Source organism: Lathamus discolor, chromosome 8 (genome assembly GCF_037157495.1).
Source record: "Lathamus discolor isolate bLatDis1 chromosome 8, bLatDis1.hap1, whole genome shotgun sequence".
In the NCBI taxonomy this organism is placed as follows: Eukaryota; Metazoa; Chordata; class Aves; order Psittaciformes; family Psittacidae; genus Lathamus; species Lathamus discolor.
In genome coordinates this window covers 19,351,035-19,377,201 of record NC_088891.1, presented here as the reverse complement: position 1 = coordinate 19,377,201, position 26,167 = coordinate 19,351,035, and the positions used below count along the sequence as shown (strand labels likewise).

General features: G+C 38.9%; 1 protein-coding gene across 4 annotated transcripts in view; it reads left to right on the top strand.

Moving 5' to 3' along the window:
* SCAPER (S-phase cyclin A associated protein in the ER) overlaps nucleotides 1-26,167 on the top strand; it is a 149,383-nt gene that overhangs the window by 51,781 nt on the left and 71,435 nt on the right. For all 4 annotated transcript variants that reach the window (XR_010614523.1, XM_065688122.1, XM_065688119.1 and 1 more), the window contains exons 21-23: nucleotides 11,525-11,661; nucleotides 15,795-15,860; nucleotides 25,476-25,602. Coding sequence is in view for 3 of the 4 variants with exons in the window: in XM_065688122.1 (XP_065544194.1) it covers nucleotides 11,525-11,661; nucleotides 15,795-15,860; nucleotides 25,476-25,602 (330 nt within the window). In the remaining variant the exon portion in view is untranslated. The remainder of the gene's footprint in view (nucleotides 1-11,524; nucleotides 11,662-15,794; nucleotides 15,861-25,475; nucleotides 25,603-26,167) is intronic.

The following is a 26,167-nucleotide window of genomic DNA, read 5'->3' as shown; positions in this document are numbered from 1 at the left end:
TCTGTGACCCTTCTGCTTTGACACAGAAGATTTATGTCACCTTTGACCTAATAAAATTTCACCTTTAACCTTGTGCACTTGACACCTCCGATAACTTACTCTTGATCTTTGACTCATGTTGTGTTCAGCCTGTTAAGTATAATAGGCAGCTGCCTGGAAAGAAAGCTTTTAAAAAAATTGTAATCTGACCGTAGAATTTCTTTATTTAAGAGATCACAAAAGGACTTGAAATTTTTTCTTTTGACCGTCGTGGTATCCCAGAAGGTGAGATTTAAGTATCTCCTTAAGAACTGGAAAACTTCCTGGAGTGATTCTGTAATATGTTTTCACACAGTGAGGATTGTTGTTGCTTGATTTGACTGTAAGCAAGAAGTTAAAAGCTGTGCAGAATGATCGTTGATGCTGATTTTTTCTGGGCCGTGTAGATGCTGGTGGTTGATTTTGCTAGGTATAAAAAGAAATTATTATCTTGTTTTTATGCCTTTGCTATATAGGTGTATAAATGCTATAGATGCTTATAGCATCTATAGGCTCTGTAATTTTACATTTTCAGATATAAAAGTAGACTTCAGGAGCAGTTCTCTCTTGTTCTGGAATTAAGTATTTACTGTGCTTAATTCCGGAATATATCGTGCAAAAACTGACAGCTAATGTTATCTAATCAGTAAGATGAATTCATTTGTTGGTGCCATGTATTTGGTGAAGCTCACAAAGAAAATAGTTTTGTTATGAGTGAAGATGCTAAAAATGGAAAAGCATGAAGTTGTGTGTGAGGTTGGATGACAGCTTTGCTTCATCTCAGCTTTTTGGATTTTCTTCTTTTGGATTTTCTTCATCCAGCTGAAAAGGATGGAGGTTTCTCTTAAAAGTCAGTTGATTCTGAAACAGTGGTTATCAAGTAGAAGCAAATGAGGTTCTATTCACATTTTTTACTTGCTTCATTCATGTAGATGGCAGGACTCTTCCAGCAGGGCAGGCTTCAGGCTGGAAGTTGTTTTGCCTTTATTATATTTCTGAAACTTGTAATGCTATCACTTCCGCATCATCTTCAGTGCAGTAACAATGCTCTGTCTACATTTCCTCTCTGCCTAAATGAGTGTCTTCTTCCATTAAAATTCCAGCTTTTACTTCTGTTTCACGTTGCTATTTTCTGTGCTGTTGATTTCCTGTCCCCTCTCTTAATAATCATACTCCTTTCAGTGCAGGAAAAGGTGTAAACAATGTATGCAATTTGGTGCCATTGTCTTCACTGGAATCAAAGAGTATGTTGGAAGTTGGGACTAACAGTTTGCTGAATCTAAGCTAGTGTGACACAAAGGGCTTCTGACAGAAAGGGAGTCACAGAGAAGGTGCCTGCTGAAAGCCCTGGGGCAGCACAGAGTGATTTCATAAGGCTGAGGAGTCTGTGCTTGCAGACTGTGTTCCCACCTGTAGTTCCTAGATCGTTTATTCATGTTTCTGCCCCTTTATGTTCCCATTTTTCTTTGCCTCTCATGTCTATTCTGGTTTGCTTTGAGAAATGTACCTAATATCAGTAATCCTTGTAGCTAGCTTCCTTTGAACCATTGTCCTATCTCATGTCTGTATCTCCTGTCATTTAAATACAATGGTCTAAAGGCACTTTCAGATTATAAATCATATAGTTCCATGCAATCTCTTAGTGTTTCTAGTAAGTGAAAAGTACTTCTAAAAACCATTTGGAGTAGATAACATGGCAGGAGTTTGGCTGATTTACATAAGGGGCATGCTAGAATTTGATGTATTCCAAAGCAGGATGGAGGAATATTAATGAACCTTTGTTTGCATGTGTGAAAAATGTGCATTTTTTTGTCAAGGAAGAAAACGGACTCTATTGTCATGATATAAATGAAACTTCTTACAGGTATATTTAGATCAAATGAAAATATAATCCCATGATGGAGCAGCGGTGGTTGTTGTCTGAAGACTGACAGCGTTAAAACGTGAGGATTTATAGAAAGACGTAGTTGGTTGAGCCCACCCGCATTCCTTTTACAAACACCCCAGCTAGCCAAGTGACTAAAGCCTGCTCTCTGCTGTGGGTTGTCAAGTTGGCTGGGGTTGCAGTGCAAGCCTCTTCTAGCACAGGTCTGCCTAGATTGCAGCAGGGTCTGATTTACAGTGTGCATAACTGTGCTGGCGAGTTCCCCTGGTAGCACTGCTCCGCTGGCAGGATTGTGCTTTTGCCAGGATGTGGTGAGGGACTGCCTGAGAAAGCAGAGCTGGGCTGGTACACAGAAGGTTTATAGCTAGCACAACACACAAGCAGAGTTGATGTTCATGTGAGTTTGAATTTCTGGAAGATTTTTAGGAGCAAGGGGTTGTTATTCTTAAGAAGTGGAGCTGTTTTCTGGAAGTTGTATGCTGCTTGCATTATTTCTTATGGAGGAAATTACCGAGGGAAGGAGCTGTGGGAATGTTTCCATGTCTGACCTTTGCTCTCTTTCTTCTGTATTTTCAAGGAGCTTTCTTGGCTGGAGGCATGGTGATGCCTGGACTTCTTTTTAATGATTATTTTTAATTCACAGTGTTTTCATTAAAATTATATATAACGATTGTTTTATTGCCTCAGCCTCAGCAGTACTGGGAAAAATGCTTTTTGTTTTCCTTTCTGAATCAGAGTGTTTTCAAGTTGTCTATTTAAATGAAGACTAGTATCCTATGAGCTCCTTTGGTAACCTGTCTGAAAGACGTGGTTAAGCCAAATGGAAAATAATAACACTAAGGATTAACAGGTTTTTTTTCATTTCATCCAGTAGAGGAGTTTAAGATATCCCTGGCTGCTTGGGCAAATTCCCTGTATTCCTCCCAGGCTACCTGTCCTTGCTTCCACCCTCTGTAGGCTTCCTTTTTGGGTCTGCGTTTGTCCAGGAGTTCCTTGTTCATCCATGCAGGCCTCCTGGCATTTTTGCCTGGCTTCATCTTTGTTTGGGATACATCACTCTGGAGCTTGGAGGAGGTGATTCTTGAATCTTAACAGCTTTCTTGGGCCCCTCTTCCTTCCAGGGCTTTATCATCCCATGATACTCTTCCAAGCAGATCACTGAAGAGGCCCAGATCTGCTCTCCTGAAGTCCAAGTGTGTTTTTATCCATCTGTGTTCTGAGTTTCACTCAGAATAAAATAATGGAAGTCCTTAGCATTCAGTTTAAGCTTTTCTCTTGTGCTTTGTTACTCAAGGATCTGGATTAAGGCTTTCCTGTGAGTCTGGTGTCTTTGCAGCTAGGAACTCTGTGTGCCTAAAATGTGCAGCCTTGGTCTTATTCTGGTGTACATTTGCACTCCAGTCTCGTTTGGACAGCCATGACCATTACAGTACAAGGAGATGGTCTTGACTTAGCTCTGATGGCATATAACACTCGGGTAGTTTCTGGGTAATGGAGTGGTGCATATGGTTTGGTCATCTGTTGAATCATATTCCTGTTTCTTTTATCCACAAAGTTACAGAATATGGACTTCATTGTAAATTCATTTTTTTTCCTGGTGTCTGATCATTACTTTTCCAACAGTAGCCCATTTTTCTTCCCTATTGCTCAGCGTAAGCAATCTGTAAATCACCTACACACAAGAACTCCCCATCCCAATAATGGTTTCAGTTGAGTTTGCTTTACTCAGTTTTCTTTTTCTTCCCCCTGAGGAAGGGAGGATATCTTTAGGGAGGGGTTGCGTGTTGCTACACATGGAATGAAACGGTATTAGGCCAAGTGTCTGTGGTCTGTTTTTGTTTATAGATGTTCAGTATCTGTTGGATTCCTGTGGTCCTTTCAGCACAGGAGCTTTGGCCTTGTAACACTGCTGTGAATACATTTGTCCTAGAAGAAGCTGTCATGAATGATCGTGTAATTATAAAGTTTAATCCATGATGCAGTTTGCAGAAGGTCTTTCAGAACTCTATACATCAGTTCTCGCTTTTAGCACTTTGCGCAGCAATAGCTTCTTACCTTTAATATATTATAAAGTGTTGTTTTTCATGACAAAAATGTACATGATTAATTGTTTATTGGCTGTGTCTTTAACTGTGATAGATCATTGCCAACAGCTGCACCCTTCTTCCCTTTGGCTTGGATATCCTGAATATTCATAGCCAGTAAGAAAAACTGTTCCTGGCAGGGCCAACTGCACTCTCATTTCCACCTTCCTTGTGCTTGCCCTTGCAGCCAGATGATAATGTCAGTGCCTTCCAGCTTGCTCCTAATCTGCAGAGTGATGCTTACCAAGTCCAGTGTGCACAGTTCTCATTCTTCTGGAAGAAACAGTTTTCCTTTGCCTTCTTTCCCAAATTTTGGAGTGACAAGTGGGAAAGGGAATGATGTTAAGAATCTCCAGAAATATCTGGACTTACTACCCAGGATATTATTTGCTATTTATCTTTGTGGCAGGCTGTCGTATCATTGAATTTATATACAAGCAAGGTGACTAGAAGTGCAGTCACTATTAGCAGTAAAGATAGTATGTAGCTTGGACATGCTAAAAAGCAGTATTAGTCCCTCATTTGAAAAATTGAATCTTAATTAATGAAAGAGGTCAAGGTAAAACTACTTTTACAATGAAAGGTCAGTCCTCAGTTTTGAATGAATAATGAAAGTTTTCTTAATGCTCTACTCTCATCTTCTGAAGTACATTTTAGCATAGAAATGTGAATAATTAAAATCCTCATTTTGATAAAGTTTATATTGGAATATCCATGTGTTTATTTCTGTAACCTGTTTTTTCACATATAATGACTCTGTTAATGGTAATAAGTAAAAACCTTCCTTATTTTGGGTCTTGTGTGTGGTTTGGAGTGGATCATCACTTGGAGTATGATAACAGCATTTGATCACAAACATTTGAACTCTTAATGATTAAGTATTAATGATTGTGTTTTGAATTCTTTCGATATTTTAGAGTGGATCATCACTTGCGGAGTTATAACAGTGTCTGATCACAAACAATCTCTTTATGATGAAGCATTAATGACTGTCTGCTTTTCAAGCTGTCACTGGTTATAATGTTGAAAAGTGAATTCTGCATTTGATATAACTCACAGTCGGCTTCAGCATCTGTTTTCCATATTAAATATTGTCCTCGGCTGTGAGGGGAAAAAAATCAAATACTGAGGAGGTTTGTTGAAACATGTAATAAAATCATGAACAAATATTCCTGCGGTAACATGATTTAGAATTGAACCTTAAAAACGTCTTCAGAATTTGGCAAATCCATCCCTAAGTGATTATATGCAAGTAAGAAACCACTATTCCTGACATTGGTAATAAATATTGAAAACAGTTTTTAGTTATTTTCTGCAGTTACAGGATATTGTTCATTTTGAAACAGGTAAAGATGTTAATCCAAAAGATGTATGTAGGCTGCAGCATAGTTACCTATTGATTTGCTGGAATGTATTCCTTATGTACCGTATGGTTAGACAAAATACTCAGTTTGCTATTAGGGTTTTTATTAAAATGGTAAATGAATGACAGCAATTATTAGGGGATATAAGCTACTATGAGTATTTCTTTATAGTATTCCTCATGTTTATTATAGGAAGGCAAGGAAAAACAAGTTCTGAAGATCAAATTTAGATAAACAGCTGGAGTGAGATATTTTTCAAGTTGCCTGGTCTGCAGAATTGGGTTAGAAAACTTATAAGAATGCCTTTTCTTTCCAAATTTGGGGATTCAAGGTTGGAAAGTATACAAAAATAATAAGAATAACCAGTGTTACAGTATTCTGGCACTTCTGCTTGAGTTCTGGCCAGAATCCAGAAATACAGAAGGGGAATGAAAATGAAAAATAATAGAGAAAAACCCCATAAACTTTACAAATTCCAAGAAGGTCATTTTTGGCTCCGTTTTTTGGGTCCAGTGGCCGGCAAGGTTTTCCACTTAAATAAATTGGCTAGTTTATACAGAACTGAATCGCAGCTAATGAAGCCCATGTTGTACTCTGTAAAAAACAGACAACATTGGAAAGGTCAGGCCTGTGCATGCCTGCTGCTTGTCAGTGGGATTTCACTCCAGGGCTGCTTTGTGGTAGCACAGGACCTTCTGGAGCTTCTAGAAAGCAGCAGAAAACACTTGATATACTGGGTGATGATCCTGGCCACCCCTGCCAGCGACTGACTGGCTGCAGACCGGAGGATTTTCAGTCTTCCTTCCCGGGCTGTTACCACTATGGATTAGGAGGAATACTGTGCTTCGTGAGAGCCAGCAAGGAGCAACAGGAGCACAAGAGAACAAAGAATCTTAAGACTGCCCTACAGCAACAAATGCCAGGCTTGTGATTTTCTTCCCAGCTTGAGCAAATACAGATGCTCTGCTGCAATATTGTCCTACCTATGCAATCTTGCCACAGGCAGAATCCATGAAAAGTCAATGCTTCCTTAAAAAAGGAAAGGGAAATAAGAATTTGTGTTATGCGCACTCCTAATTTTAGAATGAGGAAGTTTTCTTAGAATTCTGTTTGGCACGCTTTCCATCACAATTTAATAAAGTTACTATAAATATTTGCTGAGTAGAGAAATGAGTAGTAGCTTATATGTAATACAGAGAGCTAAAAGTGTCACAGTCAAAGAGATCCGGGAGGAAAAGAATTGTACAATTGTGTTCTGATTTGAGAAATACTTGCATAGCCAACATTCCATCTGTCAGGATCACACGTGGATGTTGTTGCTGTGATTAGGACACAAAATGGGGAGAGCTAGTATAGAGTTTTGTGGATGGGTATTGTATGAAGAGGGTGTCAGGAAATTTGTTCTTCAGCTGCTGTATTTTATATAGATTACCAAGGTTCATAATCCAGTTTCTGGTATGGTTTTCCTCATCCAGACTGAAATGGACAGTACTCACCTGTATAGCATTTCAGCATTTTGTAGTATTTGCTACACTTTTCATGGAAAAGTTTTGCAAATATATTTGTTCCGAGTCTGAAAAATTTCCTTTATTTCAGAGCATATGGATAATAATTCTGTAATCTTTATAACATAAACATGTCATGTAAGAAAAAGGGGTGTCATTCAGTGTGTAGAGAAAAACTTGGTTCTAAGAAGTGCTTAAAACCAGGTTTTGGTTCTTGGTTCTAGAAGTGCTCATCTAAAATTATGAACTTCAAGATACGAAACAAACTGGTGAGTGTTTCAGGCAGTTGGGTGGGGATAGGCAATAACCAGTGAGAATGTGACTTCATGGGTGACCTTCATAGTTTTAGCTTTTAATGATTTTGGCAACTTGATTTCTCACGTAGTTTGTAGACAAGGCCCATCCGTTGCATTTGGAAAGTCTCAGGATTCTCAGTTACTAAAAGTCAGAACAGTTGGAGGGAACAGAGAGGAAAAGCAAAGACATTTTTGGTAAATAATCTAACTTCTGTCATGTCTGCTTTATGGTGGCTGCACCTTTACATGTGCATTTACTGTTAGGTTTTTTCACCTTGCTTGGAAATGAAGCATTGAAACTTTTACAGGAAACTTATTTTGGTTGTTATTTGATTGTTTAAAAATTGCACCAGTGTTACACAGAAATGCTTAGAGGTCTGTATGGCTTTATCAGATAACAGCATGTGTCCGTATAGAATGCCATTAAATAGCAAATTGTATGCATTTACCAGGTTACTTTTATGTTTCATAAAAACAGCTGGAGACAGTCTCCCTCTGGGAAACGGGTAAAACAACCTGTAGTTTTGGTGAATGCATCTACTGTAATGCATCACTGAGCTACCACCAGGCGAGTAAATATAGAGGAATATGTACAGATGACCATGAAGAAACCGGCAGTGCCTGTTTCCGTATTTTGCAGCTGCACATCACAGCACAGGACAGACTTTGTCGCATGGATTCTGCCATCTCTCTGAAAGCTGAGACCTTATTTGTGACATAGTCATAGTTGATCTCAGCTGTCTAATTTAGAGGATGAGTTATCAAGTGTGAAAAATGAGGGCAGAAATCTGATACGTAATGACCATCGTGGCTGGTTCTGTTTTAATCCTGAGATACAAAGTACTCTGTTAGGACGAGATCAGCAAAACCATTATAGTATACATAACTCTAAAACAAAGCTTTAGAGAAATTGCACAGCTAAAACTGACATTGGTGGTGTAGAAACTGAAACTGCAATGAATATTTTTGGTAGGTGTGAATACGGATCTTAATTACAGAAGCTTTCATTAGAAAAGCCTTTATTAATAATGTCTTGCATTTGTAATGGCCTGAATTGTCCAAAGATGCAGTGGCTCACTAATATCTGAGGGTTTGGGGTCAGAATGTGCTCAACATAGCAAAGAATCAATGTGAAGAAATGCTCCTCTACATTGTCATAGAGACAAACCCTGAATTCCTCTATGGAGAGCTTAAATTAGTCTCGGAAATTCTTATTCCATTTAACATATTTTTCTATCAAAATAATAATTAATAAATGCTTTCAGGAAGAAGTGACTGGATTAACTGGTTATTCTGCATTACCTATATTAGAAAGAAAAAAAACGCTGAAATAGTTTCATTATTGCCTAAATCAAAACATTCAGAAGATGACAAACATTTGCTTTTTACACACTGCACTGGCTTCACTCACTTTCATACACTCGTGGCAATTACTTTTATGGTATGATAACCTGTGCAACTTGTTGCGCAGCTCAAGTGAGTCATGAATTTGATTATTGAAAGAATTGGACATACTGTACTTGAGTGTGACTCAGTGGATTTAAACACCTTTGTTTTTTCAGATAACTGGAAGGAGCTTCATAAAACATGGGAATAAATATTTCTAGCCTGCTCTGAAGCGTAGTCTAGCAGCAGCTCTCTTCAGATGTCAGTTGTCATTCGATACCGAGCTATTAGTTATGCTGGTTTCACACCTGAATGTGTCTATCTGCCCACTGCGATAATCCTACGCTTTGATCTGTACCTTCAAAAAGTGATTATTTTTGTGACACAAGGTATTATTACTTTACAAGTAAGGTAGTCTTGCTTTAATGAGCTGCATGTATGAAGTCTGATATTAATCCGGACTGCCACACGTGAAAGCTGAGAACTCTGAGAAACATAGTTCATGGAGGTGCCTGAGTTCATGTGAACAGAGTGGTTTGTAACCATCCTGCATGCTGTTGACAGGGAGAGCTCTTTCAGCCCTCACAGGGTGATAAATGAGTGTGCTTGTTGAACCCTGTAGTTCTCTTCAAGTCGTCTGCTAAGCCATGAATGGCTGCTCAGGGGCACACAAGGCTTTGTCTCACTTCTCACAGGCAGAAGTCTGATACCACGTTTGCTTGTTGCAGTGCAGCTGAAGGACTGCAGGCTGACTGTGCTTGGATGGAGATGTTGTGCCCCTTCTGTAAGGCTGTGGCCATTTCCAAGTGCAGTGTTAACTTGATTTTGCTCTGCTGTCACATTGAAGGATGTAGGAAATGGTTTGAAGATCTGATGAACCAAAAAACTAGTTTCACAGTTTAACAAAGGATGTAGAGCTATAGTAATAGTCATTATTAGTTTTGCATGTTAGAAGTGTTTCGTCCTGGTCATAAGACATGAGGTAAATGACAGTGGTAAGGTATGCTAGTTCAGTTTGGAAAGCAAGTATGTACCATGAAATCCCACTGAAGTGATTAATATATTTTGTTTAATAACTGAGCATCCACACAGCATCCACACTGAACCTTGGTAGCAAAGCAGGAGCAGTATTGGTGTGTGCTGCAGAAGTCCTTTCTTTTCTTAGCATGGGAAGACTCAAACCCATCAGTTCCCTGTGTAGTTTCAGCCTTAGGAGCAGGTTTCTGTTCTCATAAAGAGAGGTTAAGGGAAAAGCTATTTTTAAATGGGTGTTGAGGGATACATCTCAAAGGAGACAAAAATGAACTGGGGTTTCTTAACCTGAACTGGGATGCTTTATGTTCTGTGCTACTACCGATTGGTTAAGAACTAACTCATCAAGAACTGGTTTGCTAGTCTTGTACTACTGAGTCGTGCTCAAAGGTGACAACCTTGTGAGATACCTTAAGGTAAGTTCTCCTTTAAGCACACCATGCTGAAATTACAAGGGTAATATTAAAAGGGAGGGGGGTAATGCATACAAAACCGGTAAGAATTATGTTACATGTGGAGATAGCGACATCCATGGTTTGATCACTTGGTCAATACATTGAGGAAAAACTGGCTGTACTGGGGGTTATACAGGGCCAGCAGCGTAGCAAAGCTAAAGTCAGAGTTACATTTAGAATTTGCTTAGATTATTATGCTTGATTTCTTATGTCTAATACTCACTATTCATTTTGCATTCATATGATTTAAAATAGAAATTTCAGTTACTATTTTGACAAAATATATATTGCTGGGTTGGATCTTGCAGTGATGCTTTACAAGAACTAAATGGTCATTTTCCAGGAAATTTCACAGATTTATTTTGTTTTCAGCAGGCATCATATTTTCCTGAATCAGTGAGAGAAATTATAGTTTGTTTTCTGAAAAATATTGTCTATACATTTTTTTTAAGACTTCACCTTTTACTTTGAATTGCAAGGATTCTTTACCAAAAAGGAAGGAATAACCACAACTGATCGTGGAACTAATCATTTTCAAGTAGAAATTATCTTACAAAGCAGTGATGACCTATAGTTCATCATGTGTTCAGCATGGTTGGTTTGAGGGGCGGGGGATGACACATACAGTTTCTGGATAGTCCACTGGTCATTGGAATTGTTACAGGCACTTACATGTCTGTTCGTGGGCGGTGTAGGTCAATCAAAATTGAGAACAGCTTTAGGAGAATAGCCGTGTTGATTATTTGTCTCTAAATTATAAGTATGTAGACCTTGAACCGTATTGGGGTGGTTTGTAAATGTGAAAGTTCTGAGGAAATAGAGTAGTTCTTACTACTTTTTTTTTTTTTTAAGCTTGAAACAAAGCATTTATTTACAATCCTGTGCTGTGATCACCTTCCCTTTGCTTGCATGCCATCATGTCAAAACCAAACTATTTCGTAATTAAAGTGTTTCTTCTGTGGACCACTGAGATTTTACCAGTATCTTACCTAAACGCAAATTGGTTAATGTGAGAGAAGTAATATTCCCATCAATAAATGGTACCATTGTAAGTAGTGAATACTTCCAGTGCATTTTAATCAAAAGTTAAGACAGGTTTAGATTTACATGAAAAGGTAAAATCACAAACCAGGATTAGTTCATTTAATGTAATGAGTTATGTTGGTAGGGCAGGGCATTGCCTTCATATAGCTGTAAACGGCAGCTTGGAGAAGAGGGAGTATGTCAGCTTGGAGTTCATAGTTGTTAGGTAATAGTTTCTTGCACATGAGGGACAATATTCTTCTTCTCTCACTAATTATTCTCCAGAATACCCATTATGTGTTCTCTACAGTGTGAAATAATTTATTTTAAATTTACTTTAAAGTTTTTCATCATTTTCTTATCCTTTTGTTAAATACTTACCACTTTGTTTCCTGGGAAGGTGATCCATACTGTAAGATCCCATACTGTAAGATCCCATACTGTAAGATCAAATATCATTTCAATTTTTTCTGCAGGAGCACCTCTCATTAAAAAAGTACATTGTGGATATCGTGATTGAGAGTTCTGTTCCTGTGGAACCATTAAAAGATGGAGAGGAGAAACAAAAGACTAAAAAGAAAGCCAAGAAGCTAAAGGCACGGATGAACTCCAGGTAGTACAAATTTCTGTTCAGTTTATTTTTTCATTTTGTTCTAAACTTTACCTTTTGTCCTTTAGTATGAGTGCAGTGCAAAGCCGAAAAAAGTGGAAAATTATTTGCTTTGGGAGTGTCTTGAAAATAACACTGATGAGCCTAATTTATGGCCACTTTCTCTGATTGAGAAAGAAAACTGAATATCGATCTGGAGCCCTTGATTTCACCTGTTAAGAGCTTTTCTCATAATTGAATGCCAGTGCCCTGCCAAAACTGTAGTCTCTTCTAGCATACAATAGCATGTTTAAATTTGTGTAAACCATGCCTATTTTTCTTTCTAGCTATTGATTTTTAAATGAAGTATCAAAGAAAATCAATAGTAATCAACAAATAGAAGGCAGCCTGCTGTAGTGTCAAATCCCAGGACTAAATTTAATCATTTTTTGTTGCCTGTCACAACAAAAAGAAAGTTAAAAATATCTTAAAATGGAAAGTGAGTTGTCAGACCTGCAATCTGTTATTAGTCTAAAAAGTGACATCTGCAAATCAGTATGATATGCAGGACATCATTATATTATGAACTGGCAGCGTCAGTCTTTATAGCTGAATAGTCCACAGCTGAGGTTAATGCTTAACTGAATATTATAACTTTTTTTGCCCTTATCTCTAAAAATACTTCTCAGAAGGTAAGAATCATGGTTACTTATGTTCTCTGCCTTGTTTTTAAGCAAGAAGGGTTACAAATAAGAGAAAAGCACCTGAATGGATTTTTAGAGCTACAGTAAAAGCAGGATATTTTATTAACTCCTAACAGTGCTAATAACAACATGTTAGTCTTCAAAACCACACTACTTTGACAACGTGTTACTGTTTCTGATTGTTTTCGTCTTTGTATGACCAAATCCACTGAGTACCACATTAGAGCATGATGTCAAAACTGGGTAACATGTTCTTCCAGTTTCTGATTGCTCGAGATATGAGTTATTCATATTACCTGTTGATTTAATGCAGATATTGGGTCCAACTTTAGTTCTTTCTTAACAGCTGCTTCTTTTGAATTTGGTCAAAGATTTGTCAGACCTAGAAACAAAAGCTCAAATCGTAATTTATTGGCACTGATAGTTAAAACTTTCCAGAACATTTTGAATTTTTATGTGTCAGGCTGCTGGGTGAGTCAGCATATCCATCATCGAGAATTGTATTAAAACAGCAATAAAGGGGCATCATTTTACAAAGGTGATACACTGTTGAAAAATACAGTGAAAGTTTCAAAATCTAAGAGGAGTTATAATGGCAAGACATGACATTCGTGTTCATTAAGCTTGGGTTTAGTTTTAACTGATGACTAAACTTTCAATGGCATTACTCTCCTAGAAGGTAACTGCGAGTTAAATTGCAGATTTCACCATGAGTTTTCTAATGTTAACACAAAAGACTTACTAATAAAAGTGTCCAGTAGCAGTATGAAGCAAAGGTTCTTCCATGGAATTGCAAACAAAAAATGGATGGGGGGGTTGGTAGAATGCATTTTGCAAATTAATTCTAGCCATGCAAGTCTTGCCAGTCTTCTACAGTTACTAAAATTGACACTTGAGTAACAGTAATAGCCATATGCCTGGATCCTGCAGGTAAGCTTGTTTTCCATGTTCAGAAAATGAAAGGGGATTACCTTAAGTTGTGTGGCTAAAGCAATTAAAGCAATAACCTCAGAGTTACAATATGAAATACTAAACAAAGTAATTTAGGTACTGTGTTTCTGCCCAGCAGCCTGGACAGTACTACCACCAGATGGTGGGGAGTTTACTGCTCAAAATCCATTCAGAACTTGAGTGGAATATATGGTTACAGTCCTTTATTTTGGATGATTTGAAGGTGAAGAGTATGTGATGTTGATTAGTCACAGAGTTTCCCGGGTGTTAACATATTATCTGCAAGCCATGGTTTAGTACATACTCGCAACTATTCCTCTTCTCTAGGAAAAGCAGTAGATATAACAAACTCCCCTATACCTCAAGCCCTGAAATGATACATTCATTTTGGTTTCTAGGAAGCTGTGAAACTTGAAAAAAACATAACTGCATCCAGATAGGTTTCTGTTGTACTCCTGAATTTCTAGATCTTAAATCACTATTAAAATACCGAAGCAGTGAAGGGCAAAGGTGAATGAGGGGACAAATTGTGATCAATGGGTTATTAGATACTTTGAGAAGTTTTGTTAGTCTTATTAATTATATTTATAACCCTTAGCCATTAAACTGGTGCTATAGTAATGACTGATATATAGCTAAGTAAATTATCTCAAGCTAACATGGATGTGCTGCTAGCAGAAGAATACTTTGGTGCCCATGTGGCAAAAGGAGGCTTGATGAAAGCTTACCTCAAGCAATAGAGGGGTAGTTACCAGCTAGGAAGTATATACACTTGAGATGTGCTGTGCAATAGATTTATAGCACTCCAGTCATGTTCATTTAATAACAGATATTTTAGGTGATTATTCATGTTTGACTGACTTGTCTGTACAAAACTCAAAGCTGAAATGTGTTGTTTCTGGCTAAAAGGCAGGAAAGAAGGCACAAGGTTAATAAAGAAATCTCACCTTCATGTTTAATACTAAATTCAGTTGTGATTCATAGCTTTATTAATGATCCACAAATCAGAGCTAGTGGTAATGTAACAATATTTGCATGTAGCATAGGTTGTATAGGTTAAGCAAGCCAAAGGGAAATTTGAATAGCTTTGGATTGCTTGATCCACTTGGGCAAACAAAAAATCCAAAGAATCATTTAGTATGTGTATCTGAGAGACTTAGTAGGATTTAAGTTGTTAAACTTTTCTTTGCAGCGCAGCAATAAACACGTTTTCCACTGGAAGCCATTGTCAGAATCTTAGATTTGAAAAATTGGACATTGGTAGAGTTGACAAGAATGTCAACTGACAGCAGTTAATATGCAGAGTACCTTGATCATTAATAGCAGACACCATTTTTATGCATGAAAGTTTCCCTGGGGCAGCTTTCTCTTCTACTTGTGTCCTGAGGGGGTTTTGGCACTTTGCTCTGGAACCTTATTATGGGTGCTGTTGGTCTTAGAGACGTAGGGGTCCCGAACCTTATCACTGATGTAGCCCAGCTTGCCAGTTCAGTGTCCTTCAGGTGTGTGTACAGGCTTTTGTGCAGAATATTCCAAGCCATGGAGGATGTTGTCCTTTGTTCATCTGAGAACACAGTCTCAAGAGGCTTGAGCAGTGGATCTCCCCTAAGTCCCCAGAGATGGGTTTTGTGTCTGTGAAGTCTTTGTTTCAGAATCATAATGGAAGGAGCAATTTTAACGGATCAAATGTTTTAAACAGTTAAATGCTTTTAGTGCCTGCTGGATGCTGCTTCATCACAGGGCTCTGTTTCTGAGGACTGAATTTTTCTGCATCAGTGTAGTGTCTGGATTTTTTTTCCTTTGTGTGTGTATGTTGTTAAAAAAAGGTTAGACATTACCACTGTGAATCCTGATTTGGTGGAAGAGCTGGTCGTGATTTTCATCTGTTGGCACAGGCTGGCTGGAATCAAACCAAGCAGTGGAAAAAACCCTTGTCTCCCTCTTCCTGCTTTTTGGCAAAAGGCCAGTGTAAATAATACTTTTAGGGGGCTAAAGAGGTTTGTGTTTCTGTTTCCAGCAGTAAAACGGTCATTCCTGGGGGTATTGTGCTGTATGCCTAGCAAGGTTCTTTATGTTACGGTACAATCATCAGTTACATTAAAAATGTTCCTGTACCTGTAAATATAATTAATGATTTATATGTAATTATAACCTCTGTGGTGCATAATTTCTGTTCTGAACTGAATGTCTAAATGTGGTAATTTTATAATCAGCAGTAGGTTACTTCAGTTGTTTATATCACTTGTAGCATTTTCTGGCATTTGGGGAGTCAACTTAAATGCAGCATTTGTGTACTGATGTTATTCTGAAATGATAGTCTTAGCCATAAATCATTAATGGCCAGTAGTTAAGCATCAGTATGGATTACGACAGGGCAGAATTGACAGAAATGCTGTGTCTTAGTATGAAATAAGAAAATCCCAAAGGTTAGAATTCTCTCTCTGGTACAAATACTGTGCTCTTTAGACAATAGTCAATAATAATGGATGTTTTTTCCTCCAGGGCGAAGGAATATGAGAGTTTGATGGAAGCAAAAAATGCTGTCTCTGATTCCCCATTTAAAGCCAAGTAAGCATTTAACTTTATAGATCTTAGACATAGCCATTTTTCTCCTGTCTGTAGCAGAAGTGCATCTGAAATTTCCAGCGGAGCAGGTGTGGTAAGGTTCCCACTCAATACAAGGCATACTCCTGTCTTGAATTACAGCGAAGTTCCTAATACAAAAGGTCATACCTCACAAATGCAGTTTTTTCTGTAGACACTGTATATCTTTAACCGTGTAAGATGCAATAGTTAAGAGACCGTACGCTCATCCTTTTCTTACCTGGAAACTAGCAGGTGTCAGCTTTGTACTTCCACGACAATTTGGCACCGGAATCTGGGGACTGAAAATCATTGTTTGGCTGCCAGTTAGTCAGAAACAAAGGTTCATATGGTGAAAGCACGGATAGTTTAATGCACAGATGTGTTATTCTGGCACTGAGTTTTGTAGAGAACAGACTATTTTATTGTCTAGGATAAGGCACAGATGAAAACAGTTGCATGGTAATATTAAAACAAGACCTGTTATTACTGAATAATTCCTCTTTCCTAGTGTGAAAATTGCTTATCTGCTTGCATTCTGATTCCGTTGGACCTGTTTGGCAAAAGATGCAGAATATTTGGATTCTCAAAAAGCTTTTGATAAGGTCTATCACCAGTGATTTTAATTTTGAGACTGTATAGCTGTAGCATAAGTGGAAACTAGTTAAAAAAATGAAAAGAAGTGGAGTATATGATCTGTCCTTGCAGAATGGGAAGGTTACCTGTTGATTTCTGCATTCATAAGATGTTCAGCGTACTCACAAGTTACTTGGAAGAAGAGGCCAAGCAGTGAGGTAACACAGTTTGATGATGATGCAGAGATATTCAGGATAGTAGAGGCAAGAGCTGCTACTGAATAATAATTTTGAAGAGAGTGACTCAGCAGTAGCATGGCAGACAGGTGAAATCCAGTGTTATTAAGGGCTACACAATGGACAGGGAGGGCATAACTCAAATGTATCTTCACATGCAAAGTGTGGGCTTTGAACTTGCAGAAGTGATAGGTCCTTCCAAGAGAATACAGTTCAGTACTTTCAGCAGTTAAAGGATACCCATTTTTAAAATTCTTCAGAAAGGAGCAAAAACAGAACAAAGGATGTTTTTATGCCTGGGTCATTATGTCTTTTAAACACTATGTGCAGTTCTGGTTCTTTGTCTCGTAAAGGATATGCTAGAATTGTTAAGGTGCAGAGAATGCAGGAAAGGAAATTGGTAACGATTTCTAATATAACCTCCGTATCAGGGATTAAGTAAACTAATACTTCTGCTGGAGAAAAATGTGATAATGGCAGGATATGTTACAGAGATCTATGAGGTCATAAATGAAATGATGGATGTCGATTGTTTGCTGTCCCTCCTGGTACCAGAATGAGGGAGCGCAGAATGAACATGGACACAGGTTCAAAAGAAACCAGGCAGTGGTTCTTAATGCAGTACACAGTGAGATGTATGGAACTTGCCGACCAAAACCACCCAGGTGCTAACAGTTCACCTGCAGTTCTAGGAAACTGCATCCAGACCAAGAGATTCCTAAGGTGAAAATGGGCAAAGAAACAAGATTAGTAAAGAGGATTATGCTTGCCCTGTTCCTAATTTTCCTGAGACATCCGTTTATAGTCTGCTGCTCAACAGAATGGTAGGCAGATGATTTGCCTTCCTTGTGCCCATGAAGTCCGTAGCAGGTCAGTCAAGAGGCTGTGGTGTCTCAACAGTTGGATTCAGAAACCTATAAAGGTTTAAATTATGGTGACTTCTAGAGGGGGATATTTATCTTCAGACGAAGGTTATAACTTGTACCAGATCCTGTATGTTTTGTGGCTGCTCCCATCACTCATAAATTGCTGATATAATTGAGAGCATTTTTTAGAAGTTGCTGTTGAACTAAGATGTGCCGATCCTTGCTGTTTGCCCTCGTTGGTTGTTATACAGTGTCTTTTACATGGGCTTGAAAAACTGCTTCTGAATCTTAGTCTGTATTTTAAAATAACAAGAATCCATCATTGAGGTTTGACATGGGAAGGTGAAACCTCTCCACCAGATGGCACACCTGCATAAACACGCTGCGGAGAAGGTTCCGTACTTGGCTTCATTTCTCACTTCAATTTTCAGGATTAATTTCATGGCAGATTCAGACTTCTTCTGGACTTGTAGCTTCTGTGTTTTGCTTTTCTTTGCTACCGGAGTATAAAAAATGAGGGCCTAGTTGTCAGACAGTGGAAATGTGTGTGTTTGAGTGACTGTGACCCACTGGTATGTTGTAGTGCTTCCACTTTAGTTTCTTCTTGACTTTTGGTTATCAGTGATGTGGTCACTTGTGTTTCAGTGTAGTACAACAGAAATGCAGATTTCTTTATTTTTATTCTTTTAATTATTTTTTTTTAATCCCTTGACTGATCCCGAATTTGAAGTTTTAATTCTGTCTTACTTAACAAAATGCTTTCAGGCAGAATCTTCTGGTTTTTTTTATCTGCTGTCTTATTTTCTTCATTATTGCCTCTGTTAGGGCTGTATTCGTTTAGATGTGAACTAGTGTGATGGCCATTAAGTAGCTCACTTTCATCACAGATGTAGGTGATTTCTTTGGCAGTCGTCATGTAGAACCCTGGTGCTCTAGCAGGTGCTTACATCTAAGTTTTCAAAACAGTCAGATATCACAGTTATTGTTATTTCCAAAATTACACACCTTTTTACCTGCCATGCGGGCTCAAAAGGGAAGGAGGACAGGGAAGGGAAGCTTTATCTCTTTCTGTAGGGGAAAGGATGGGAGGGCAAGATACTTCATGAGGCAAGAGTTTTAGCCCAGACCGATCTGTTTACATCGAAAAACGCATTCCTAACACAGGAAAAATTAATAGAACACCTTTTTAACAGAACTGCATACAGGATCCTGCTTAACCAGGAGCAGCAGGAAGAAGAATCAGCTGAAAGAAACAAACAGTAGTAGATCTCCACTAAAATACTATTATGTTGAGAAGCTATGCAAATTGACTGTTGCCTTTTTAGCCATAACACAGTGTACTGTACTGTGGGCTAATATTGAGTGTTCCTGTACATTGCTAACCAAGAGAGCAAACCCTTGCTAGTACTGGGAATCTGGAAAGGTCTCAGGAGCTGTAGTTATTGGGAAAAGTCGTAACACAGAAGGAAGGGGTTAAAAACTGAGAGTGTGAAATATGTTCTCTGTGTCAAAACAAAGAGAAGTCCTTTCGGTTTATCCTGACGGAGTTCAGATTGGAATGGAAGGCTACTAACAAATACGAAATACTTTTTAACTTTCACTCTGTGAAATTTAAAAATGGAAAGTTTTGTGGGTTTGTTCTTGGGTTTGGTTTTTTCTCTCCCTTTTAAAATGTGGCACGGTAGGTTTTTTATTTATTTGCTTAACACAAGCAAATGTATCTTAGAATGAAATAGTTAATAGCTTTGTTTTATGCCTCCTTGCTTATGCCACATTTCTTTATTCGGTCCTCTCTCCACCCCCCAAATGTGTCTTCTAAACAACTAAAACCATTTATGGAATGCAATTTCTTATCTGATTTCGGTAGTCATGTTGTCAGTTGTTACAGAAGAAAGACAGAACCCAGAATTAGTCTTTGGCAGGTAAAAAGCCTTTTTAGATCACCTTTAAGATTAAGCCACCTTAGTATTATGAGACCACTGGTTTCCTGCTGCAGCTGATAGATTGTTTCAGTAGTACTTATTATTTTAAGGTTTGAAGATTTATAAAACCTTTTGCACTAAGGAAGCACTGATCCAAGAGCTTTCCAAGCTTTACATTGGTAATACACTAATAGAAATAAGCAGACAGGGTTTATCCTGCTTTGATAGACGTGGTATGTGTACCCTTTTCAGATTCAGAGTGCTGCATCTGATTTCTGAGTGGGATTGTAAACAGCTCAAAGTAGTTCTTTTATAAAACCAAGAGTTTTAGATGATGTCTGGAACAGATTTCTTTCTTTTTAGTATCTATTAAATTGTGTCCCTTAAGGGCAGAATAATTCCAAATACTGCCTTATTTGGTAGGTGTTTCAGTCTCTGAACTATTTCATGTGGCAAGAGGGGCTTCCAAGGAAAAGGGCCAGGGACATTCTCACCTTGTAGCAGCAGTTGCTCCTGGCCTCTGTCCACTCTTCATAAACTGGTTGGTTACTGGTAGCACTTAGGTAATTTGTTAAATGCTGGTGCACTCTCGATGGATTTGTACTATTAATCAGCATTCTCCGGGGACTGATCTTGGGGTCGTTATTTAGTGTCCAGTCTGTTAAGTTGGCCTGTCAAAAGGTGTGGTGGTGATCACTCTTCTTGTTTGCATTAGAGGGTTTTTAAAAGGGAAGGAAAATGTTTTCACAAAGTTAGAGTGTAATTTACATCTGCATAGTATCTTCTTATCCAAAGGTCATATATTTCAGTGTTAAAGCAGTCTGCAGGAGGCAAAGTGTAGTTGTCATCCTTTAATACAAGCAGGGAAACTACGGGAATAAATTAACCCCCTAGTCTAAAACCTTAGTCAGTCTCCTCTCACGCAGTAAGGAATTGGATTTTTTTCCCATGTGTGTGTATTTTTTTTACTTACCCTTTCTTTAAACTATGTAAAGGGATATCAGCTAGTATGGAAACAGGAACCACTGCTATCCTGAAAAAGGACTGCAGTGCAAGAAGAGGAGAGTTAGGAAATGAAAAATTATATCCTGTAAGAGTCTACTGGAGAGAAGATGGGAATGTGGTGTGGGGTTTGTTCTTGCAGAGCCTCAGAGCTAACTGCATTTAACAGTACAGCTTTTTCTTATTTTCCTTATATCAGTGCCTTTCCAAGATAAACTTAACCTTGTCATTTTTTTTTTGGTGTAGTAGGCTAGGGTCCAGCTAGGCCGGTTATAAGATACTGTACCAAAATACTGATAACTAGAAAAAAAATCTGAAGCTGGAAGTATTTGTGCAAAATTCAGTTTCCAAACAGCTGTGTGAAGTATAGGAGAGCTGGAGTGTAAGTAAAATAAAACTTAGTTAAACTTCATAAAGATGAAGCGCTGCTTCGTGATTGGGTGAACAGTAGTTTTCATCTGCAGAGAATTGCAGATAATAGGAATTCAATTAAATAAATGCAGAATTCATCATCATTTTTCAACCAGCTTCCATTTCCCAAGCTAAAGAAGGTGTGTGAAGCTGCAGATGGAGATGTTTAATGTCTAGCAGTGTTTGGGACTGTGTCAAGATGCAGAATGGTGTTTTCCATTGCGTAGCTAGACCAAGGGGAGTGTGCCACTGGGTACGTTTGGCTGTGGGGAGTCAGGCAGTAGGGAATGCTGTGGGAGCTGCACGTTGCATTAGGGGATACAGCATAACACCGATTCGGGCTGGGCAGGAACTGCCACAGTCTTCCCCAGTTCTCCCCAGGCACAGGCTACATAGGGAAGAATCAGGACTGTGTGTCCAGCTGGCATCTGGCCGCCCTCGGCAGGAACATGCGGGAGGAGAAACCGCTCCTTCCGTACAGGAACTGCCCAGAATCCAATACTCTGCCCAGTCGGACTAATCCTTCCTTCCATACATTCGGTGTACAGCCAAAAAACCATGGATTTTAATGTGGAAGTGCTGAAATACATTGATGTTACTATTTCAAGGCTCTTTTTTCTGGAGATGAAATGTGGGCTATAAATATGAACAGACCTTTTTCCCTTAGCCTATGAAATATATTAAACCACCTAAAAATATTTAGCCCACACGAAAAAGAGAACCTTACTTCAGACAATACTGTTTTACTTTTGTCTATATATTTGCTATATAAACCTTTAATATGAATATTCCTCACTTTCCCATTGGCAGTGCAAACAGATAAAGTATTTGTATTTATATATATTTGTTTTTGCTGAATATTTATTTAAGTTGACACTGTGGTAACATTCCAAGACCAGTCAGTGCCTATGTCCTTTAGAATAGAGAATCATAGAATAGTTAGGGTTGGAAAGGACCTCACGATCATCTAGTTCCAACCCCCCTGCCATGGGCAGGGACACCTCACACTAAACAATGTTACCCAAGGCTTCCTTCAGCCTGGCCTTGAACACTGCCAAGGATGGAGCATTCGCAACCTCCCTGGGCAACCCATTCCAGTGCCTCACCACCCTAACAGGAAAGAATTTCTTACATGCAATCTAAACTTCCCCTGTTTAATTTTAACCCGTTACCCCTTGTCCTATCACTACAGTTCCTAATGAAGAGTCTCTCCCCAGCATCCCTATAGGCCCCCTTCAGGTACTGGAAGGCTGCTCTGAGGTCCCCACGCAGCCTTCTCTTCTCCAGGTTGAACAGCCCCAACTTCCTCAGCCTGTCTTCATACGGGAGGTGCTCCAGTCCCCGATCATCCTCGTGGCCCTCCTCTGGACTTGTTCCAGCAGTTCCATGTCCTTTTTATGTTGAGGACACCAGAACTGCACACAATGCTCCAGGTGAGGTCTCACGAGAGCAGAGTAGAGGGGCAGGATCACCTCCTTCGACCTGCTGGTCATACTCCTTTTGATGCAGCCCAGGATATGGTTGGTTTCTGGGCTGCAAGTGCACAGTGCCGGCTTTCTGGTATTTCTTGTGCATTCTGAAGTATCTGTTTGTGGCAGTTCTAAAATCTTATTTAAGGAGATGTCAACAACTTTAGATGAAAAGACATTAACTTTCCCTTTTATTTAGCCCAGCACATTTCCAGTTATTTATCATTCCCTGCATTGGAGGAATACAAATTGGGGGACCGAAGGAAGATTAACTAATTGTCTTGAAATGTTTGGATTTGGGCTCAACAGTATTTCCACATAGTTGTGGATCAGGTGTTGATACCATGCTCTATTAATCTGCAGTGCATACAAAGAGTGTACAAGGAGTACAGCATGTACAGAGAATTTTCTCTTTCCAGATCATTGGTAGCGATGATAAATTCTATGTCCAAGAACAAGTCATCTTGCGTAGATTTCTAGTGCTTTGAAACAGTCAGAAAGTTATTCTTATGCCTCCGACAGTGCCAAGAAGTCAGTATAAAGGATATTAAATTAAAATGATTTCTCCAGGGCTTGCTCGGTGGGAGGAGGGTCTTTTTACTTCCCTTCCCCTTGTGATCACATAGCAAATGCTACCTTTTTTTTTTGGCAGAGGACCAACATACAGCAGGATAAGGGGATGTAAGAGGTAATTTTTAATGTGGCAGAACCAAAAATGTATTCTTCTTGTTTCTTACTGTGTGGTGCAGAGCATACCCTTAGAAATGTTGAATTTTGGTGAAAGTGTCCAGACAGGCTTTCAGAAGAGATGGAGAACTGGAGCTTTTCCTGGAGAGGGAAGCTGTTGTACAGCATTTTTAACCGAGGACAGAATCCCAACGGGAATTGTCACTTACGTAGTAGCATCTTTATAGACTGAAGAGAAAAAAGGGAATTTGTCAGCAGAAGTAACAACGTAATATGGTTACTTTCTATTTGAGTAGTGTTTTGATAAACCTTGCACATTTTGTATGTGGATGCCTGATGTAGATTAGGAAAGTCCCTTTCTTTATCCCTGTGGTTAATCCTAGTTGAATGCCATTCCTCTGATGTTAAATGAAGCCAAATGGAAACCTGTCTTGCTGTCTTCTATCAGATGAAGTTACAATACAGTGTGGTGGGGTTTTTTCAGTGCTTTATATATGCTTTAAGCATGGAATTTAGGTAGATGTTTCAAAGAGAGAAACTCTTTTGTGCTTAATGCATTAGGATATTGCCAAGGCAGTCGCCATTGTAAATGACATTCTATGAGGATACCTGAGATCTCTGCTTCTAGTTCATCTGTCTGGACTGCAGCAGTTTGACTTCCCAGTGGTGCTACAATCCACTTCTTACTCTCAGCAGAGTTAGTGGTCATCTGTTTTACTGTCCACGTCCTCCAGTTACTTGTGTTTTGGCTTTTCATTTTGTTTCCCATTTTAGCTCATGGCTTTCTGCATTAGACAGAGGTTTCCTCCAACCTCATTGCCCACAGAGGAAATAGCAGTGCAGAAAATCTCATCAGGACGTAATCTCACTTTATTTTTCTTGTCATAGAAAAATTCTGGCTGAATATCAGTGGATTCAGCTGACCAGATGATAAGAAGTCCAAGACTCAAAATTCTGCAAATTATTCTTATTTGTACTTTAAAAACATACGTGTATTTTTAGTCTCTTGAAAGCTTTTAACAAAGCCCTTAATATGTAAAAAGAAGAGGTGCAGGATACCTGTTTCCTGTGATTAAGTGGAAACTCCATTCTTGCCCCAAATGAGTATTCTGATCTTCTTTTTTTACTACGTGTGACTATTGTGGTACATTCCCTAGGCATTCCATCCTTTCTCTTCTCTCAGAGAGTAGTTGATGTAATTTTCTCTTTGTCATTACTCTGTGGTCACTTTGTGAATGCTTCCTGGCCCTTTTACGTGGATCATCTCCCATTTTGTGACAGGCATTGAATATCCTTCCCGTTTCTCTTCCTTGTCGTAAAGCTATGTTTGCTTCTAGTCACACAGTGTTTTTCCCACTCATACTGATCAATTACCAGCTTGGTCCCACTTCCAGTAGAAATCACTGAAAAGATCAAAGCAAAGGTCTACCAAACACTGAGCCTGTCATTAAGAGCAGCCAGTAGCAGATAGTAAGGCAATGATTGACAAATACATGGGAAATAGTGAACGTACTTCTTGCTCTTTCTCTCAGTCTCTAGTTAAGGGACTTCAGCATTTTAATCATGTCCCTTAATGCATCTACAGATGTGGAAATCCATATCTGAGCTGGCTACTCTTTCCATTCAAGGTAAAGAAGGCTATACTATGAGTGTGTTTGGATTGCTTTTTTTATACTTCAGGATGAGCTGAGTGGTGCCTTGGAACTGTGCATTTCTCCTCATTGCCTAGCAGGAGAGCATGGGTGAATAGTCCAGAGGTAGGTGTGTAAAACTGAAATGAATCCTAACCCGCGTGTGGTTGTGTCACTCCCACATCTGCATTGTGGTTTCATTACTGACCCTTGTTAATTAAATGCCCTTTCTGAGGTAGTCTGCAAAGTCACTACCTTTCACTTATTCAAATAACCCTAAAGAGCCATTTCTTTTATGATGCCTATAAGAAATTAGCCAAGTAGTCTGCTGTTCTTTTTCCCTTACTCATCGCAAGTGTGAACTACTCAGCTAAGTAGGAGAAAGGGTTGAGTGATGGAAGAAAAGTAGGATAAAACCATGCTGAAAATGTAGATGACGGAAAGTAGCAGGATGAACTGTGGAGGGAGAATAGGGAAATGAACTGTATTGAACAAAACCAGAAACAAACATGTTGCTAATAAAGAAGCATCTTCATGGCTGTACTGTTAACACTATTTCTGTGCCATTTCCCTGACAAAGTAAATAGTGAAATATCAGACACTCCAAGCTGACCATATCTCCTTGTTGTATTGCATATCTTACATGCTGTTTCGTATTGACAAATTTAATACTTCCACTCAGATTTTCATGGTTGCTTTATTGAAATTCAGTTTGCAGTGTTTGATTCCAAAGATGAAAGCTCACATTTTCAGGAGAGTTTTTCCTTTAACTGCTCTTTGTTTTCTGTTTAACATTGAAGGTTACAACGATTAGCAAAAGACCTTGTAAAGCACCTCCAAATGCAGGACAGCTGTTCGCTGGGGAACAACAAGGTTCCTGCTCTGGACAGGACTTTGGGAGAGATCTCTCGTATTCTCGAAAAACAGGTATTGTAATTATTACTATATAACTTATGAGTAACCTGAACTGGGTGTTGCCCTCAAATGTCACCAGTTCGAATTTGGGAATGTGTTGGGATATGTTGATAAATACATGACCTCGGTGTAACAAGCACTGTCTGCTATTGCACTTTTCTGTGGTGACTGAAGCAGTGTCTGATTCTGTTTAGGCATCAGATTTTATATAGGCAGTCTTGCAGAAATGCTGAAAACATGCTTGAATGATGCTGGATTATCTGGATAATGACTTCATTAGGGAAGTAGTGGAACCCATTATTATCATTAGGGTTGTTTTTAACCTGGGCCTTTTCAGTCATCCAATTTATAGTGCATACCCACAAACAGCTTTTACAAGGGGCCCACACAATTAGCAGAGAACAGAGGGAAGAATTGAAGCAGCTTTGCTGTCACAGCCAGTGTATTGTGGTGTTATGGCTGAGCCTTGAAGGAGCACAGATCTGTTGAGTTTTCCTGGAGTACAACTAAGCTGGTAGGTCTGTAGGATGAAGTTGTTACGTGCATATGTATGGGATATTTCTATGTTTTGATCTTT